The 21,078-nt window shown below is 44.2% G+C and overlaps 1 protein-coding gene and 2 long non-coding RNA genes across 5 annotated transcripts in view; 2 read left to right on the top strand and 1 right to left on the bottom strand.

Annotated features, from left to right (window-relative positions):
• Positions 1-1,321: 1,321 nt before the first annotated feature.
• Positions 1,322-11,169, bottom strand: LOC148641139 (uncharacterized). The gene is made up of 3 exons (XR_015930040.1): positions 10,968-11,169; positions 3,136-3,220; positions 1,322-2,317 (listed from the first exon to the last, which is right to left on the bottom strand). It is a non-coding gene; the product is annotated as an uncharacterized LOC148641139 (long non-coding RNA).
• LOC148641140 (uncharacterized) lies at positions 5,163-7,313 on the top strand. The gene is made up of 2 exons (XR_015930331.1): positions 5,163-5,302; positions 5,472-7,313. It is a non-coding gene; the product is annotated as an uncharacterized LOC148641140 (long non-coding RNA).
• A 740-nt stretch (positions 11,170-11,909) lies between the features above and the next one.
• LOC148641141 (cell surface glycoprotein MUC18-like) overlaps positions 11,910-21,078 on the top strand; it is a 52,054-nt gene continuing 42,885 nt past the window's right edge. The window contains exon 1 of one of the 3 annotated variants that reach the window (XM_088618966.1): positions 11,910-12,237. In XM_088618966.1, coding sequence (XP_088475092.1) covers positions 12,174-12,237 — 64 coding nt within the window. In that variant the 5' untranslated portion in view covers positions 11,910-12,173. The remainder of the gene's footprint in view (positions 12,238-21,078) is intronic. The other 2 variants (XM_088618965.1, XM_088618967.1) reach the window with 2 other exon arrangements.

Raw genomic sequence — 21,078 nt, forward strand, 5'->3', positions numbered from 1 at the left:
ATGGATCGGCCTGTAAAGCTAGTCTTTCTTGTAATTTGAGTCCAAGGCGTGTGACACTGCTGACATTTTCTATGTTTTTTTTAATCAAAATCTAAAGATCTTGATCTAAATTGCAAGACAGCAGTTTGGTCTTCAAGTTCTATTCAGTCTCCCTCCTTCTGGGACTGATATCCTTCCTAGAGGTCTACCAGCAAACCTGGGAGAGATTCAGAACATGCTTTATTCGCAGGAACAGAGAGAAAGGGGCAATTGGTAGTCAAATAGTTTCTATGGGAAAACGCAAGCTCAAATAGTTGAAATCACAAGAGCATAGCCTCTGGTCACAGCATATCCTGCACCCTCGCATACCTCATCAGCCTACAGAATCTGCTGCACTGAGCACAGTTGCACATTTGCAAGCCTCCATAATTCCATAGAAAGCAATTCTCAATATTTGTTTGAGGCTGCTGTCTCACTGCTCCCAGGGGGTGTCATTCTTCATCCGTGAAATTCCCATTCTCGAAAAACAGCTGTACTGTAACTGGTCTCCATCCTCCCTCCTTTCCCCTTCCCTCCCTCGGTAATAATCTGCTAACTGGCCACCCCCATGCCCTCCTTCCCTCCCCCTTAGGAAGGCACTGCTGGTCTCACTGCTACTTGAAGGAACCATCAATCATCGGGCCAGAGCTGCCTTCTAACCGAGGCTCAAGCGAGGAAGCCACCCACTGCCATCTGCACAAACACTCGAATCCACAGGGGCGTCATGGTTATGCCCTGTATTTATTTACGTACACACAGGGGCAGAAAATAGACCAGGTTGCCCCACTGGTTTCCCTCTTATTCATATTTATTTAAAGTTAATTGCTACAAAACCACTCAAGTGTGGTCCTTAGTTACTATCTGCCAGCTCTATAACCTCTATCAGCTCTATTGGCCTATCTGCTCTATTACCACTACAAGCGGAAATACAGGCACTTAAGGCTTGCCTGCCAGGGAGATGAATTCCAGTCATATTAAACAGCCTGGAGGCAGGCTTTTTACCAGGAATTTTTACCAGGCTTTTTACCATAGTTCCGTGTAGTTTTCCCATAAAATACCCGGAACTATGAGCAGCAAGTGTGAATTTTACAGGACTACCATAAGCTTGCACAGAAGCTGCAAAACTTTGAACTACTTACCTGTACTGCCGTAAAGTTTGGTACAGTATCTTTTATTTGGAGGCCTTAAAGTACGCATTGATAACGCGAGGGTGGAGAAAATAAAACCAGACTGTTTCCCCACCAACGGAGATTAAGCCGAGTCATATTTTATGTCATTTGATTAGATCACTGTCCTATCCACCACCTGGGTTCCCCCTGTCTTGACTCTGTCATCTGGGTTCAGAGACTATTGTGTCTCTGATATCTGCCCCCCCCCCCCTCCCCCGTGAACTAAACAGACGTTAATGTGCCTGAAGTATTCCTGATGATTAATTAGCTAATTATGGAGCGGCCGGGAATCGCCATGGAAACAGCTGCTCGCAGAGCTCGGCGGACTTGTCACCTCGGCACAATCCCTGTCATTGTGACGGCGTGGAGCGGGAATGGACACCCAACCCCCCCACCGCCAGTCATGCTCCACTGAGGACAATGGTCCTCACTCATGCGGGCAGACGACCCACACACACCAGGCTCTTGGGACGGGCCTGAAATGGCTGACTTCCTGTGTTTCCCATGTTGAACCCGTGCTGGTTGGAAGTGACAGTACTGCTACATGTGGAGACCAGGACACCCCACTGCCCAGCCCAGGTGTCACCATGGGGGTTAGCCCAGGTTTAAAACACGTCATCTTCTTTGAGAAACAGGAGTCTTGGACGGACTCCTACATTTGTTCGCTTGAAATAATCGCCACTATCATCAAGAGTAAAAAGCCAGTGTTTGTTTGACAATAGTCTGGGCCATATTTTCCCCTTTTTCCCTCTCCTGTTTATTATTAAATAGCAGCTTTTCAACCAAACAGCACTGATCGTCTTGTATACCGGTGCTTGCCTCCTAATGATTTACACAAAAACAGATCATTTGTGAAATAATAACACAACAGCAGGGAACTGTGCTAAGGGGGGTTTTCACCTACAGGAGATGACAGATACTGTCTAGCTGCTGTCTGCCGCTGAGCTCTCCACCACGCACTCAGCTGCAATCAGCTCACAGGTGAAGCCGCTAACTGCTCTCGAAGTCTGTGACTGCAGGTGGGTACCCTGGCCTGGGAAATCCCGAGCTCAGCGTTCCTGGCGCGCCGTGTTTGTTCACGTGCAAAGCTGGCGATGCGTTTTACCACAGTGGAATTAGGGCTACCACAGCTTTAAAAAGAAACAGAAGACAACCAACAGGAGGCAGAGTTCTCTGGCCATCAAAACAATGCAAATCGTAAAATTGGAGGGCCAGTTTTACCTTTTTTTTTATTCTGGGAGCCTTTTTTCTGGGAAATTAGTGTGAAATTCATTGGAACTGCTGGATTTGGTACAGTAGGTGAAGATGGTTTTGTACAGCACATGTCAAAAGTGAAATAAATACTACAGGTTTGTGGTATACCAAAATTTAGTCTTTTGTAATTCCTATTAATTATATTTCTTTGGCTGTGACAGCCGACAGTAGAACGCATTGAACACGCTATCAGAACTGGGGCCTGTTCCAGCCTCACTTGTTGTAGAAGCCTGTTTGCAATTCTTTCAACATGGCATTTGTGTCTGTGTAAATAATCTCTCTCTAAAAATAAAGACCGGCTTTGCTCTCTGGGGCTTTCTGGGGCTCTGCAATCCCTGGGAACAGAGAGGCTCAGAGAAAAGCGAGGGGAAAGAAGAGCAAGTGGGGAGGACAAGAGTTTTTTTTTCTCCACATCCACCAACTCACTGATTCCCAGACATACTGCACCATCGACATCTCTCCTCGTCCTGGAGGAACGCACGCTTACAGGTGAACGCTAGCATCACAAGGCTGTTTGTTCTGTCTGCTAAAGGTGCTGTAAGTTTTAAAATGAAAAACAATCTCTCTTAACTGGGAAATAATGCAAAAGTTGAAAGAACCAGTATAGTGAGGCGGACTGTGTTTATTTGTGTTAATAATGCGTTTGACGCTGTTATGGTGAATGTGATGGTGAAGGATGAAACACCATTATTACCTCATGATCCAAGATCTATGAAGAAATTTAGAGGCAGGACTCCCCAAAAACCAGTCATCGTCAGTCTTTGCACAGTATTCGTTTCCTGAAAAGAATAACATGACAATTAATTACATGGACACCTCAGGGACAGCTGCATGAAGTGTTTGCTGTTCACACATGTTACACAATTAATTTATACGTGGGTGCTTCGGAATTCTTTTCCTTGTATTTGTTTTTATAACTTTGCTACTGAAGTTTTCCAGCTGCGGTTGTGTGGAGATGCTGGCAGAGGCTGGCTACTGGTATCGAGGTTTCCTGGTGTTACAGTGCAGTGTGGCAGGGCTTGGGCTTGAAAACCAACCCTGCTCCTCACTGTGTGAAGTAACGCTTCCGTTTCTGGACTAACAGGAGTCAGTTTCATGCTCTTCACACCAAACGGTACCGAGGAATTCAGTACCTTCAGTATTTGTACGCTCTTTCATAATTAAACGGAGCAATGAAAACTCATTAACCTTTATGTCCTTAAATCTGTAACCCTGAACAAAATGCCAACTCTTGTAGATTCTTTACAGACTGTGTGCAGTTTGGTCTTTTTTTCCCCAATTATATTAACACTGCAAATAATACAGAAAGGTCACTTTAATGTTCTTCCTTCCTGCAAGTGAAATATCGGATGACAGCAAGGCACTGGGAGAAAGAGAACACACATTGCTGCACACGCCTCACCTAACTCAATTCCATAGCTGTGCTCCTGCCGCATCCCAGGGCTATCAGCGAGAGGCTACTCCCAGCTAATCACATTACTACCCCATCACCGGCTGCTAACACTGTGGACACTGCCTGCACATGTAGCCGCAGAACAGCAGGCCAGGCCCTCCTCACCTCTCACACAAAGACAGGCCACTTTCCTCCACTGTCGTTTTCTCAAAGACAACGATGGAAAACCCAGCCACAGACACAAGCTCCGCAAACGATCTGTGAGGAATTTTCCGCCCAGGTTGCTGACTTCCTCGTTTTAATGCTTTTTTCCCCACTAACTCCCCTGCTACAGGTAGGTCACCACGCTGCAGCCTTCAATGAGCGTACAGTATGTCACATGCAGGAACCTGTCGAGTTTCTCACAAGCCCACAGGACATTGCTAGACTTTTCAGTTACCACAAGCGTTGGATTTGCAAGAGCAAAGCTTTGCTGCAAAAAACAATGTTTTGCTGCAAAGACACTGTGAAGTCATGTCCTCAGTAAAATATATTCAAGGACACATCAGTAGCCAATACTATTGCTTTGTTAAACACACTATGTTTGTTTTTAATAATATATTGCTATGTTTGTTTTTAATAATAATTCCTTACACTTATAAAGCTCTTTTTCTGGACACTCCACTCAAAGCTCTTTACAGGTAATGGGGACTCCTCTCCACCACCACCAGTGTGCAGCCACACCTAGTTGATGAAGCGGCAGCCATAGTGCGCCAGCACACTCCCCACATGCCAGCGCTCAGGGTGAGCTTCCCCTGCTGGCCCCACTTCCAGCAGCAATCTCAGCTTTCCCAAGAGGTCTCCCATCCAGGTATTGGCAAGGCTCACCCCTGCTGAGCTTCAGTAGGCTGCCAGCTGTGAGTTGTAGGTTGATATGTCTGCTGGTGAATTTCTTCAGGGCAGTTCTCATTTTATTTCTCCTCACAAAGATACTTAACATTAGTATCGTGCCTTCTCTCATTCTCTCACACTGTTGAGGGTGCGCGGTTTATTACAACTGACCCATCAACCTCAGTAATGTCCAACAAATAAATCTGCTGCAGCAAAGCAACAAAGTTGATTCTGTGCGAGACGTTCACAACCTGCTGCTGTCCATTTCCATTCTATTTTCCTCCTCCCCCATACTTGTTTTGCTCCAGCTGTTACAATCAATTTTCTCACATTCCTTGGGATGTCCTAAAACACCAGTTACATTAGTGAGTACAGCTCACTTCTTGTACGTAGCCTCTTTATGTGCCAAGAAGGGATTCGATGAATATTAATGACCTTGTTTCCTTATCTTTCAGACGGTGGCTATCTGAACACTTTTGGAAAGGCTCCTCTCTTTCAGGAGCTGGCCTTGAACTGAAGGCCTTTCTGGCTCGAGATTACTCGCCCTGCCCCCCCGGATCCGTTTGGGAAACTCGTTCTGCTCAAGAGGACACGAGAGGTGAACAAAGAATGCTTTCGCTCGGGGCCGTTTGTAAGTAGAGGGAGGATGAACTGGCTGTGTTTTAAGGCATAATCTTTTTAATAGGTGTAAAACTCATTATGTTGGGGTTTCACATTTGACAAATAATTCTTCTGATTCATCTTGATGTTTTTTTTTCCTTGGCTAGAGACTCCTAAGCAAGGCCTTTGGGACACCCACAGCCTGGAGGGCTCCATCATCTCTACCTAAACCAAATGCCCACTGGATTTCCCACAATGCCTCTCTGGCTGGATTAACAAAAGGCACTACAGTCTAACTCCAACTGGTCCCAAATTGCTGCTGCCAGATTTCCGATATATGATGCTGGTGTCACGTGACCTGGAGAAAATGACTTTAGTGACTGTTTAGTCTACACTACACTTGTTCTCTGTACTTCTGTGCAGAAACTTTAATTTCCTTATGCGTGCATTGGTCTTTTATTAATTGCACAAAACAAAATGTTAGCAATTAAAAGTAAAAGCAATTCACAGAACTAGAGCCTAGTTTAGAGGAGGCTCCTGTGCTGCACGGCAGATACAGAGAGGAATTTGTATAGAACAGATCAAGAAGGAAAGAGTGAAACCTAAAAATTCAGGTGAGGGCTGAGCACGTAGGAAACAGAATAGAAGAGGAGAAGAAAGAAACCAGAGATTGTGACAGAGCTGGAAGAGTGGACAGAGGACAAGAGAGGGGAGAAGGGAAAGAGAAAAGAAAAACCATTTCCAGCAATCAAAATAGCCATTTATGTGAAATGGTTGCAGTATGGGTGAATGTAATTGTACTTAATAAAGGATGAAGAGACCTTAAGGAGAGGACGGAGGAGAGCACGAGGTACAGAACTCGCCTGTCTGTAGCCATCTGTAAAGTGGGACTGTGAAGTAGTGGGAAAGATTGCTTATTAAGAGACAGTCCAGTGACAGTGCCTCTGGATAAGGTTAGAGATTGGGGTGGTAGGAGATGGTTATTTATAGAATGACAGCACTTAAATGACTTGTTGAACACAGTAGCTCAGATACTGGAGTGGGATTTATTCTAAACATGTATTTCTGGAATGTTGTGGTTTGAGTGCTAGGTGTGAGCAGGAAGTTACCCCCAAATATCTGAACGTTTCCACCCTAGAAAGGGGTTTTCTGAGATCATTTTCTAAAAGTTCCTGCAATGTCCTTTTGCATAAGTGTTATATCCAATAAGGGTGGATAACAGTATCTTTGCTGCACTTTCCCTCAAGGGATGTGATTAAACTCTTCATAGTTGTAGCACAGATAAATACTGAAGCAATGGGATAAGAGTAAGATCTAGTCACTTTTAGTAACAGAGGAGTGCAAAACAACCAATTTGCTTAAAAAGCAAGTTCACAGCGGAGCTAGTACATGCTGATCTGTTCTGCATTGTTTCTGCATGTAAAAAAGGGGACCTCATCATCTCTGGTAAAGCACAAATGCACACCACCTTTACACCCAAAACAGTCTTCTGCTCACCAAAGTCCAGCTTTAAGATTTATTTTTTTGGTTGCATACAGGTATAGACAAAAGCCTACTAAAGCTTGCTCTTCGTTAGGTCTTTTCAATACTCCATCCATCCATTTCCTAACCTCTTTATCCAATTCAGGGTTGTGAGGGAGCCAGAGCCTCTCCTGGCTATCAGCAGCCGCAAGATGGGACACATCCTGGACAGGACGCCAGTCCATCACGGACACAAACACACTCACAGCAGGCTAATTTTCCACGAAGCCAATTCATCTACCAGTATGTCTTTGGATGGTTTAATTTAGTTGGATATTATGAATGTTGAGCAGTACAGAAAATAATGTATTTTATACAACAAATGATGCTTCATGTATCACGTTCTTCTTCCAGCCTATTGATTGAACTTTCATGACAACGGCTTCAACTCATATTTCCACTTCAGAGTACAAATACTGTCTAGAGCCTCTTTTCAGGGGAAATGCTGGCTGCCTTTGTCTGCAGTAGATTAAATAACTGTTTATGTATTTACTTTCCACCTGTGTGAACAGATTTCCTCACATTTCCTCAAAATAGGCCGTTTCATGGTCAGGAAATTTCAGGGACACCCATCTTTCAGATCATTTCAATCTTTTTTTTCTATACAGACACTGGATTATGGAACTTTCCTAAATGACCAGGGCAAAGGTTCTAAATTTGGAAACGAGGGATTATGATTAGAAACAGATAAGATCTACCGTGACGATATTCCCAGGAGGAGGTGCCATTGTACAATTATGGTATCCAGGCAGTGGGACTTCAAAACCATCCCACCCATCCAGACTTCATTATGATCTGATTTATAGAAAAAAAGGAAAGATTGTGATACCTGTGACTGTCTCTGTCTGGGATTTCTTACTAAAAAAAACACCAATCAGATCTTTAGTTCTGTAGAAATAAGAAAAAAATGTTATAATAAGCAACAGAAAGGATGTCTTCATGACTGTTTACAATTGAGTGTCTTCGAGACTATTCTGATGTCGCTTCAGTAAATATAAAGTGCATGAAGGTATTTGCTTAAGTTTATTTGGTTCTTTATTCTGTTTTACAACAGTTTATCTCTGATGACAAAACCACTTGGTTAGTAACAGACAGTACCTGTGTTGATACACAAAAAATGAAATACAAAGGACAAAAATTCACGGGAAGCTGTAACAGCAAAGAAGCTAGGGAACGATTAGCACTGGAGCTGTCCAGTAGAGCTTCCATGCCTGTGGGTTAAAAATATTCAGCCTTCAACATGAGCATCTGTGTCAGGCCATGCACCGCCCACGAGACTAAACTACCAGATGGTTGTGTCTGCTCCATGTTGCGTTTGGTGTTGTGCTGTTTCCAATTATTTTTTTGCTCATCTTGAAACCACATATGTTAATATCTCCCTCTGTAGGTATAGTTGACCTGGTGTACAGAATTAACCTGTGTGTTCGGCAGCACTGTATGCACTTCATGACACATTCTGTGCTGCTTGCTTTGCTCCTGCCAGTGGCTGCATAGAAGGCAATTTGTTTGTGTGCTGATGGTGATTCCACTGCAAGTCCTTGCTGTCAGGTCCCTTATCTCTCCTGACTGAATGTTTGCTTTCCCTCCCCTGGCAGAAAGGAGTCACAAAACAGATGGGATGGGTGGGTGTGTGGAAAGGGGGAGTCACAGTTTGCTTACAGTCTGTTTCATTGAGATGCGCACATGGAAAAAAAATGGATACAGTTGAAAAAGAGGACAAGGGAGAGTGAAAGACAACTTGAATCAGACAAGATCATACATTCAGACTAACACGTCCCTGATCGTGGGGCCCACACCGACACAGACATGCACATACTCCCACGAGGGCCAATTACCCGACCAGTATGGTTTTGGACTGTGGCAGGAAACCCAAACACTGTGCCACTGTGCCGCAAAAATGATAACCAGAGTGTCTAAAATGTCATAAATCTAATCCCAGCAGCAAGGAATGAGTATTCTGAACTGATCTGGGATCATCAGGGTGTTATTATTACCACCACTGCTGTTTGGTTAGTTTGTTAGTTAGTGCCGGCTGATTGCCTTTTAGGTTGTTTTCTTGCAGACCTGTTCCAGATAGCCTGACACTGTCCTGAAGCTACTACTAAAAAGTAAAATAATAAAATGACATAAACATTAATCACTAGGGCTGTAATAAGATCCTTCTTTTGACACTAAGTTAATGACCTCACTCCTCTGAGTTCTGCCAATTCAGTTAAAAACCAACATCAACCCCGGTATAATTAATGCCATGGGCTTGGATTTTTCAATGCGCAGAGGACTGTATAAGACTGATCAGAAGTAGATTTTGGAAGACCAACATGCTGTGAAGTTTGTATGCTGGAAACCTGTCATTCTCAGGGCTAACTCAACTCGGTTGGGGATCGGCAAGCACAGAGTTTCTGTGAGCTGGTGACCCTTCCTGGAAATGTGGCACCCTTGGTACAATGTTACATATGATCTACAACGACTGGTGGCAGGCACGGACTGTGGACACTAAATCGCTCATCTCCCCGAGGGACCCAGCTTCAAAACTTGTTCTCCCCACCAGACAACAGAAAACCCATCACAATGAGAAGCATTTTTCTTTCTCTGCTTTGCTTTAAACTGCCTTACTGGAAGAAAAAAGGTCCAAACAGGGGGCACCCAATTGCACTAACAAGGCTAGATTACACAAATGGCCTAAGAAAAGCAAGCAGGGAAACCAGTAACATACAGTGCAACTGTACTTCCTTTCTGCCTCTGCGAGATAGGACCACAGCGATATAAGCTCCTTTGTAGCTGCAAAACAAAACGAGCGCCAGAGAACAAGAGTGAAATACAATAGACTGTCGGCTTTATAATTAATAAGCACCACAGAGCTGATGAGCCAGGTGCAGAGGCACTGGAGCCACTGTACACAGACTGCAGACACCTCATTTGTATACACTGTATAATGTATACATCTGTCATATAGCACCTATCACATGGCTACACCACTACAGACGAAAACCCCCTGGAGAACCAGTAATTAACTCATGCTGACATCCTCTTGTAAAAGGCACATTTTGCGTCTCCTCTGGCGGGTCGTGTCAGTTTCTGCTTTCATGCTCGTTTCTGTGAACGGCTCGCGCTACAGTCTCTCTAGTCCCGCCCACTTCCTGAAGATCGTGACACCCCCACAAGTGGACAAGTCCACTCTCCACCTGCTTTCCATCTGGGGCTCAATGCCGGAGAAGATGGGCAGAAGATGGGACTGTGTGTTTGATTAGAGGATCCTGAATTGATGTGCCACAAGACACATGAACTGAAAGTTTCTATACTGTACCTGTTCACATGTTTAGCAGTCTTGTGCATATCCTTCTGTGCCCATAAACAACTTGCAAAACTTAGTACTTAATCGGGAAAAAGTAAAAGGTTTATTCCATGCTGACAAGAGCAGAAAAGAAACACAACAGTTTTGGCTGTGGAGCCTTCTTCCTGTGTGTCCTTGAGATGGATAATCTGACCACTTCATTAACTATGCGTAATAAGGAGAATTCACTTTCCCAATTGATGCTAGGGGTTTTCAGAAAAGAGATTTCGGCAACTCCCTTAACCAACAAAAAACAGGCCTTAGCCACTGGAAGTGAGAATCAGCTCATTTTGTTGTGTTCGTATATATTTACAGTACAGTTTGTGGGGGGTTCTGTTGCTTGTATCACTGAGGTGTCAGTCTCTGCTACTGAACTGCAAAGAGCAGACAGGCACCTGAAGGAAAAACCATCAGAGCTGTTCATACAGGCACAGCAGGGGATCGCACCTCCCCAACGATCAGTGGAGGTGTGAGGACCGCGTAGCACCAGCTGTTCGTGACCTGCCCAGGGCCTGACTTTCCCAGGCAGTGTGTTTGAGGGGTGCAGCAAGTGACCCCGCCCCTCCACCAGCAAGGAAAATGATACATTAACAGGTGTTGCTGGGATTGAAGGCCTTTCATTAAAAAAAAACCTACCTACACCCACAATATCACACGATGGAGTTCATAATATAGCTCACTGCATAAAGACAGAAAATAAAAGCTAAAGATGAAACACGTTTAATGGACAAACACTAAAGTCATTGTTTGTTCGAATTGTATCACGCATCCAGCAACAAGATTAAAAATGGTTGCAATGAATGAAACCTACCTCAGGACGGGACTGCAACAGGGTGATGCTGGAGTTTAAAGTGCGTCACCGAGCTTTTGCGAGCCCAGATTAACCCAAAAAAAAACGCAGGTGTATGGGTAAAAAAAAAAAGATGCGCGGACGGTCAGCGTTTGACCAAGTTCTGTGGTTGAACTGCATTTTAAGGCCATCATAAGCAGCAAACTACTCCGACACATTTCGCTTTGTTAGCTGCTAAACGAGGGCCCACGTGACTTTACACCTGCTTTGGACGTGCGTCACGTGCGCCCTCGCTCCTGGAGCCACGCAGCAGGAGACTCCGCGAAGACCGTTAGTCCACCGGCCAGTTTTAAATTTCCAAACCTATAACCTCACTTAATCGGCAGTAAAACTCGGTCATACCGTAGGCACAAACACACCCTGACACACACATTGACGGGTGAGTAGGAGTAGTAGTAGTAATAATAATAATAATAATAATAATAATAATAATAATAATAATAATAATAATAATAATAATAATGATAGATAAATCACTTTATTGGCCAAGTTTTCACATACAAGGAATTTGACTCGGTGAGTTGCTAATACACTAAACACATACATAAAAAGACACATAAAACACGATAGACATTTCATAATAATAATAATAATAATAATGATAATAATAATAATAATAATAATAATAATAATATGAAAAAGTTAATAAGACGTTTATTGTAACTATTCCCTTTTCTTCAATACTCTTATACTTTCCCGAAATATTCTGATCAGAAGAACAACACATTGCAGAGGGAATTCAATTTTAATACCAGACACGGTTCCTGTTTTATACAGCAGTCTCTCCCACGAGTTCTCTAATCGCGTCCGTCCCCTTTCCTTTTTTTACTGCCGTTGCTTCCTAAAAAGTCCCTAAAGCTCCTATTCAGAATGTCACTCGTCTGCTGTTTTATCTGCATTGTCCAACAGCTCGCAGGCGGCAGCACCCGTCTCTTTGTCCTCTCCTTCGGTGTCCCTCACCTGTTACACCCAACAGATAAATCTCGGCTTGCACAGAAAACTCCCTCTTTTCTGGTGCTTTCAACTCGACTCCCCTCCGCGAACTGACAGTGCAGTCTAGACCCCCGCAGCGACCCCCCTCCTCCTCCCTCTTTGTATCTCGCTGCTGTAGCAGAAGGAACCTCCACACTTCACTCTCGCCTCGGTACAGGATAAGGCACGGAAATCATGGCTCTGCTGAAGACCACTTCATCAGTCCTTGTACTTTGCTCCGTTTTCGCGACTTTGCAAGGTAAGGTACAACCGGCATCGCTTTTTAAAAAACAAAAAACCATCGGCGCGCTAAAAAGAGTTGAACAAATATTTATTTGCGTAAAGGAGAAAAAAAACTTGGAGCAGGACGTTTCGAAAGGGGCACTACTGTAGTGCCGACTGCAGCTCCATCTCCTCTAAACCGTGCTGCATTAACTGCGAGGATGCTGTGCGGTTTCAGTATTTTTCCTCTGCTCTTTCTCTTTCTATCCATGTCCACACACGGCTTTTAGCAAAATGAACTACTGTTATACATTGAAAAGCGCATCGTGTGAAAGTGGAGACCAAGAATGACATTTCGTTGTTTTGTTGATGTACAGTATACATGAATCCAAACACAGTGGCGTGCTTTTCGGTTGTTTTTGCTTCGCTCAGAAAGTGTTGTATATCGTAATATAATACCCCGTTTGGGGATGATCGCAGGAGACTGTCGATAAGAAGCAGCGTGTGCCCGTCCTTGTTAGTAAACAACTCCCGGGGCTGCTGAAATGAATTGGGAAGCTAAAGTCAAACTAATACAGATAACGCATTAAGAAAAAAAAACTGTTTAAAAAGTGTATGTGAACAAACAAAAGAATGCTTCACATTGCATTTTATCTCATTAAATTACCACGTTTTATTATAACAGCTGATGATGTTTTCTTTCATGAATGTTTTTTTTTTTGGTTGGGAACTTTGTATTGTATGAAGTACTTGAGAAATAGCACTATAAGGAGAGCTTTAGGGAACTCACAATAGTTGAGGTATAAAAAACAACAACGTTTAGATCCAACTTTCAAAAGAAAAAAAAACTTTATTTTGGCCTGGGTCGATTAATATTATAAAACACCAAAACATTCATCTTGTAGCCCGCTTATAATCCGTGTGAAGGGCACAGTGTCTGTAGAAGAGGTTGCGGTGAGCAGGATATGCAAACCGTGAACAGCGCTCCGGGCGAGGGTCGTCAGTGGAGTCAGAATTTCGCGTTTCCCGTCACTGGGTTCCCGAATAAGACGGGTCTTCGGGGCCATCAGTTCATTAAGGGAGGGGAGACTCTGAGACAGAAGAGGATTCTTCGCTCATAAAGCAGTTCTGACATAAGGTCATGTATTCACTAATAATACACCTTTGACACCAGAACCACAGCGGGTCAGTCCTCTTAAGAAATGGTTAAAGGCTGAATTTTGAGGGCAAATGCAGGAACTTGCAAGTTGACAAACTATAAATGTTTTTACTGAACTTGATCTCAATTCTGCTGGTGCTGCTAAATTTCTCCATGATCCGGAATTTTCTAGAGAGAGCCTATCTTCTTGTGGAAGGAACCTCTGTATTGTTTTTTGCCCTAAAATGTTCCGATCTTACCTTTTGTTCTTGGATAAGACTTGTACAGGCAGGGATGTTTTTCCAAGTAAAGATCATTCACTTGTTTTCCTTCATCCACTTGTTTTCCAAGTAAAGATCATTCAATTGGCAGGGGAGTGAGAGCTGTGAAAAATATGAGCCCCCACGCTTTCAGTGAAGTGGTTGAAATCTAAGATTGCCCCGCCAGGACTTTCGGTAGCGTATCTCCAGGGTCTCGGAACAGAGGAACTGCCAGGGTTTAACAAACGTGAGCTAGTCTGCCGGCGGCCCCGCGGGCTGTTGTCCTTCTGAACCACGATGGACAGCGGTACTGCTAGCGCCTAAACGTGGTGCCGGCCGTGTTGCGCTGTGCGAACAGGCAGCCTGGCTCTCCTGGCAGGCAGAGAGCCACCGAAGCTGTCTTCTGAATGAGGGAGGGCGGGGCTAGGGTTGGGTGGTAGTGGTAGTGTCCCCCATTGTAACCACAGAAACAGCTTTCTCTTTTAAAATCAGTGTGTGTGAGAGAGAGTGTGGGCTCTCCCCTCACACTGAGCAGTGACCCCAGAGGAACTCACCCTTACCCTGCTCCTTTCCCAGCTCCATCCTTCCCTCCCATCACAGCTGCGGTCATCTTCCTCTCTGGGGGCATCCACCTCCTCCATCTCTGTCCCCGTTATCAGCGTGCTCTGTTCCCAGCTTCTGCTGGGATCTCGACTGTCACTTTCTCTGGATCTTTTCTTTGTGGGATCACCTCTACTCCATGAGACTCATTACTCTCTCCTGTTCCTGCTGTCAGTCGGAGAGCGTAACGCAATTAGCGTGACACTTTGGGGCAGGTTAGCTCGGGGCACTGATGTCCTACAAGACCAGGAGAAAGTAAACTGATGAGTGTTGCACTCTCCGCAAACAAGTTATCCAAAAGACCGGAATGGACCACAAAGATAAGATCACTTTGTTAGCCAAATACAATTTCTTGTATTAGGAATTTGTCTTTTCACATACCCCAGCTTGCTCTCCACGAGAGGCACAGGCAGGGAGAGAGAAGCTTGGGGTCAGAGCAAAGGGTCAGCCATTTATACAGCACCCCTGGGGCAGCTGGGGTTAAGGGCCTTGCTCAGGGGCCCAACGGAGTAGGATTCCTCTGCTAGCTGCAGGACTTGAACCAGCAGCCTTCCAGTCACAGGCCCACATCCTTAGCCACAGAGCCACCTGCCGCAGAAAGACAAGAAGGAGAATCAGATGCTAGAAATTGCCAGTAGTCGAGGTGGAAATACGGTAGATTGGGTTTTGAACAGACTAGCAAAGGCCAGTGCTATCTGGGTTTAACTGAAGTACAAAAAAATTAGTTGAACATCTACCTGGCCAAAGTGGTCAGCTTGATGTTTAGGATAATATTAATCAGAATACTGATCTTTACTGTTTACTCCTGAACCACTCCTGTATTTCCCTTATTCTTTAAAAGCTCTACTTTGTAGCACCTGGCATTTGGAACAGACGCAAACCAGTGGTCTGAGTAACTGTGGTCTGGTCTAGTGCATCCAAACTGTGGAAATAATAACCTTGAATAATTCTCAGATTGTAAGAGCCAGAGTTATATTACCTACGGCTGGAAGCCACCCAGTCTAGTAAAAAAATGAAAACAGATTTGAAGAACCAGAACTCAGGTAAAATATATTACCTCAATTGCTTGAATTCCTGTCGCTGTTTTCTTGTTGGTAATGACACCGAGTGAGCTGTGCACTCAGGCAGTAAGGCTTAAGCCCCTAAACCATGGGACTGGAGATCATGGGTCTGCAGTGAGGAGCAGGAGCAGGGTTTCAGCATTGAGTCACCTTAAGCATTACCCTGTGTCTAAGTGGTGAGTGCAATGTAATGGAAAATGGAATTGATTAGTGTTTAGAGACAGTTAACACTAAATAACGAAAGTCACTTCAGTTGTAAACAGTATGTACAGCTTGACATCCAATTATGTTACATTATAGTACGTTTCCATCAGATATTGGAGTTCCCCCACGCAAAGAGGAAATGCATTTTCTATTAGTGAAAGCGAACCTACAGCTACCACACAAACTCAACCGTCAGTTAGGTACTAAAAATGAGGCCCTTGCTCTCTGGCAGCTTATCTTGGCAAGTTAACCCTTGTCAGGAAGAGCAGAGGAAAATGACCAAGAGCGCGGGCGTCTTCTGAAAGGGGTGAGTTGTTGGACCCCTGTCCGAAGCCATGAGGAAGGGAGTTCGAGCCAAAGTAAATTCAATCTTTCAAATCCAAGTCTTTAGGCAAGAGCGAAGTCAAAAATAGGAGAACCAGGTCAGGGTGTCAAAGGAGTCCGGTCGAGAATAGTAGTGCGCACAAGGGAAAGCTGTGGAAGACTTCTCAATAGTGAGCGTAGGTAAGCCGGAGAAGAGTGTTTAAATATCGAAGAGAGAAAGACGTGGTTGGATAATTAGTTCCTGGATGAGCGTGTGTGGAATCTAGTACGTGTTGGAGTGCCAGGGCGTTTGTGGGAGAAGTTACGAGTTGTGCCGGCGGGAAGTCTGTCGAGGCAGCCCTTGCCCAGTCTGAAGCAGCCCTCGGAATCGCAGCAGTCGCTCTCCTGTCACGGAAAAGTTCACACACGGAGCGTCACACCCCGAGAGGGACAGGGCCGACAAAGGCGCTTCGCTCGGAACTTCCTGCCTCAGAAGGGAACTTCTGACCTCCGCTGGCGACCGGACAATACAAAGCCTGTTCCGTCCGCACAAGGCTCTTTTACAACGATGCGGCCCAGCGCGCAAATGTGAGCTGCGTGGCGGAAGATGGAAAACGCCGGGACGAACTGAGTCACAACGGAGTCAAAGAGAGTCAGAACACTGGCGGGGCGGGTGGCTGGGGTACGCATTTTACCGGTATGCGTCGGATTCGTGAACCGTGCTCTTAAAAAGAGGATGTGAGCTGCTTCACAGTGTGGACAAACGCATGATTCCAGACTCCTCTAGCGCGCTTTGAAGAACATCTGATCTCAGACGCACATCTTTTCATCCTGTTTATACGACGCGTAATGTTTATGTCATTCTGCTGGAGCTCAGGCTTACAAAGCAGGCCTTTTCTGGGTCTGCTGTTGCTCTGCTCTAACAAGCGGAGCTGGAGAGGGTCTTAAATCACACATTTCCCCAACGTGCAGAAGGCAGAAGATGCCCAGTGTCCAGGGAGCAAAGCCAGCGTGCAAATTCTCTGTTGTGACGCAATTAGCCAGTGGAAAATAACTCATTTGCTTTGGTTTGTGCAAGGGGAGCTGCTGCCTTTGGCTCATCTTCTGTTTCTCTGGCACTCAGGCGTCGTTACCAAGGTGTCCTGTAACCCATCCAGTTCGCATCACAGCCTGTCCTGGTCAGCCTGGTTATGTCACTGTGCTCTGTGCCATTTTGTAAATGGACTTCTTTTCATCCGCGCTCTGACTCTTCCTTATTGTGGGCTTTCTCGTCGCTGAAAATCCCGTGGATTAGCGTGGATAACAGTGTGTCTGGGAGTGTCTGGTGATAAGGAATCCTGGAATAGCCATGTTCATCAACAATAATTGCTGGATCCTTATCTGCATTCGAATAATGCTGTTAAACCCAGTACGGTGCTCAGCATGAGTTATGATGCTTTTTGTGTAACATATAACGCTCATTACTGCTTCTGCAATTACTAGAACAATTAAGAATGTTTAAACCCACATCAGAGTAATTATGTGTGGTTAATAATAATCAGGCAAGCTCCAGGCCCCAGAAGAATGTAGCAGAAAATGTCATCATTCCTAGCCACTCTATTATAGTCAGTCAATACCAGTGAATCTCAAAGGGGCATTATAGTACAAGGCAGCAGGGCAGTAATCATTACCTGCAATGCTGGGAGACTACCAATAGGGGGCACCAAGAAGGCTACTAAAATTTCTTTTATATTACTGTGAATTAGACAAAAGGTTAATGTATGAGCCTACTGAAAATTGGGAAATTAAATTTGGAGAAATTTTTAGTAATAATAATAATAATAAGCATTGCCTACCAGAGTCACAGCTTACAAGACAGCAATGCTCTAGTAGTTCAAGATTAAAAAAAACTTGAAAACGTCACTACTCCAGCCCTGCAGTAGCACAGCAGAGATAGGGATGAAATGCCATTAGGGTGATGCTCAGGAAACTCTGACTCTTACTCGGCGAATGTTTGAGAAGCAGAGAGAGAAAGAATAAAGAGCAAATTCCCTGTGAGTTCCGCAAAGCCCCTCTGTTGAGACAGCGCAGAGCTGCAGACACAGACTGTTCTTGTTTCATTTACTTACACGTCTTTAAAACTGTCTGGGACATGACAGAATTGTGCCGTGCTTTATTTCTGCTCGGAAGGGAAAAAAGACTTTGTTTAGCTGCTTCCTTATTTTTGGCATGCTTTGTTTTTTTTTCTGTACTATGTTCTGGATATCAGATCAAATCCAAGTCCAGGCAGACAGAAAATCAAAGCGTGCAAGTTGTAGAGTTTTCCCAGTCACTGTGAAGAAAGGCCACCTGTGATGGATTCAAGGCAGTGCTACATCTAATCCACAGTGCTTTACTGACTCAACCTCATCATCATCACCTGATGAACAGATGAAGGAGGTGTACTGACCTCTGAACCTGCTCCTTACTACAGCTGTACACCGTGCAAATAAATAGAATTCTGAGAGGGGGAAAGAGATTTAAAAAATGCACTTAGTGAACAACAAAATAAACAGCAAAATAAAATAGTTGAACTGTAGGGTCTGATTTGTCCCTGCCCCAATTTATACCTTTTGCCAAGAAATAAAGAAAAACCTCACAGATCTGCATATTGAAGTGTTTTTACTTCTATACTTTACTGAGTATTAGTACAAAGAAGTCCCCTCTGCAATAAAACTATTCAATGAAGGTATGCTAATGTATTTCCCCCTATTATATGATATGATATGCATCATATACTGTTGTTATTTCATGTGATTTTATGTGACTCTTTATGTCTTCCTTGTGAGTTTTGTACTTCTGTGGGAGAACCCAAACAAATTTCCACAGCAGTGGACAATAAAGTAGCTATCTTAAACTACATATGTCCGTACAAGTTATTTTTCATACGGGGCTCCAGGTTGCCACAATTCCTATGGAGAGTAAGCAGCTCTCTTATAATGGATGGATGTGCAACAATGAATGAAAAATTGCATAACTGACTTTCATCATCAGAAACTGTATGGAAAGACTGCGTAGGTAAGAACGGGCATCAGAACAAGAGATGAAGCTGAGTACTGCAGCAGTCTAGTGGAGGGGACTGAAGCTCAGCACAGTGTCTTGATGAGCTCCCCCAGCACTTTGCCCTCCCCCCTCTTTGCCTTCTGTCTCTGGATTTGATCAAAGAGCTTCAGCTCCCTGTACATCAGATTTAATTAAGCCTGTTTGGCAATAACATGGGTTTTGTGAGGTAGGCGTGAACAATACATCCCTCCCAGTCCCTGTGCCTCTCTGAAAGAAAAACAGACTGGGTCTAATGTGATTGTGGAGGCTTCATTACACAGTGATGATGACTCTAAATGGGCCTGAAGGGTGATTCTCTTACTGACAGATTCAGATGTACAGTACAGTAGTGACCTTAGTTTGCATTAGCAGTTGAACAGCTAGGAAATAACATAACATTTTGGCAAATCTTACTTTGAAGTAACACTCACATCCCTTGATCCTCCCACAATCCTGGTAGCCTAAGACATAGTTAGTTGGGCCTCCTGCGTGGTTCAATTGAGCTCTGTAATCCTGGGTTCAAGCCCGTGTCATGTCTCTCGAATGCCGAATGTGACCAGGATTTCCTAATCAGCAGGGCACAACTGGCTGAGCGCTGCTGGATACAGGGTGGGCTTAGCAAGACAGGACTCTCTCGGCTCACAGTGACCTATGTGGGGTTCTGGGTCCAAGCAGGGGCTGTGGTGCCTGTAAAAGTGTTGAAAGACAAATGGTTACAAGCTGGGCAGGGTGGAAGAGTCTGTCTACCCTTCCTTATTTTTTCCCGTGTGCGGTTGCTGGGTTTCTAGCTAGATATATTGCAGATGGATGAGACTTTAGCACACACGTCCCATGTTCTTCCATGACATATCTGAAGTAACCAGCTATACGTCTCCCCTTCCAATGTCCAGAGTTGCCAAAAACCTTTCAATGGAGACACCACAAAATATCATTACAATTCATGGGGTTACGTCGCTAGTGCCCAGCTGACTGATACAGTTAAACCTAAATTGCTCATCTACAGTAAATTCCCCGTGATTGGGAATTTCTATTGAAGAATGGCAGGATTAACTCTTGTACTGTGTAGTGGTTGACATGTGCCTCAAAGAGCCCATAAGGATTGAACTGGCATGTCGCTGACCCTGACACTTTGCATTCTGTGCCACAACTTCATCATCGTGAAGAGATCCTTGACCTTGCAGTGCTCAGGTTTTTCAGACATGATGAAATAAGACGGGAGTCCAGACCAAGACAGGACATCTTTCAGCATTGCTGAAGGGGGTTGCTAAAACAAAACAACAAGATCTGACAAAGTTCCTCCTGTTTCAGAATTTGACAGCCTGAATAGTGGAGCATTTCTCAATAGTGATGCATACTTAAACTGAATGGTTGTGGTGTGATTTACAAACGTTATCATCCTTGAAAGTTTTACATTGAATAGACTATTATAAAATGAAATCTGCAATGTTTGGTTTTTGTCTGTGCTGGCTGAAAGGCACCATTTCTTCCTTGTCTTCAGCCTTAGCGAATGATAGCATTTCCAGTTTGGTTAAAGAGTTGAGGTTAAAGTCCCATGTCTCGTCTTGTTATAGGATGTTCAGGCAATGACAGGCTTGGATGAAGAATATTTAACCTGCCTTTACCCATTGGGTTTCATTTCCCATTTTTAGTGTAAGAGTAGAGGTGTAAATAAGTTGCTTGAGTGACAGTAGTAAATGTCAATTAGAGAGGTTGAAGATCTCTATTGGCAGATGGAATATTGTGAAAATTCAGCTAATTGAGGAGGCTTAGTACAACCAGCTCTGTAATTGCTCAGTGGATTCAGTGTAATTCCAAAGCAATTAAGGTTATGTATTCGGCACAATTCTGTAATGGGTTGCATTGGAAAGAGTGAGTAGCCTTTAAGTGAACTGTAGCCAAAGCATCTAAGCAAGCACCTGAAACACACTGTTTGTGAAGGTGAACTGTGCGTTAGAGAAGAGAAGTACAATTGTGAATTTTAATTTTGGAATACAGCGGCAGATTAACAATTGCTGCTGTTTTGTAGGGGGGGATATGGAAGCCAAGATCAAAGGTGAAAAGGCCTTAGAAGTGACTGACACTGCTCTGGAAGCGAGCCTGATGTACAGAACTCATTCTCTTCTGAGAGCTTCCAGTTATAGCATCCCTGCAGCAGAGAAGACTGTCTTTCCCCTTGGTAACTGGTTCTAACATGTTGTCCAGTCATTGCTGTAAACCAAGGAGTAGGAAATAGTTATTTTGATTAAAAAAGC

Source organism: Lepisosteus platostomus, chromosome 25, assembly GCF_059453375.1.
Source record: "Lepisosteus platostomus isolate fLepPlt1 chromosome 25, fLepPlt1.hap1, whole genome shotgun sequence".
In the NCBI taxonomy this organism is placed as follows: Eukaryota; Metazoa; Chordata; class Actinopteri; order Semionotiformes; family Lepisosteidae; genus Lepisosteus; species Lepisosteus platostomus.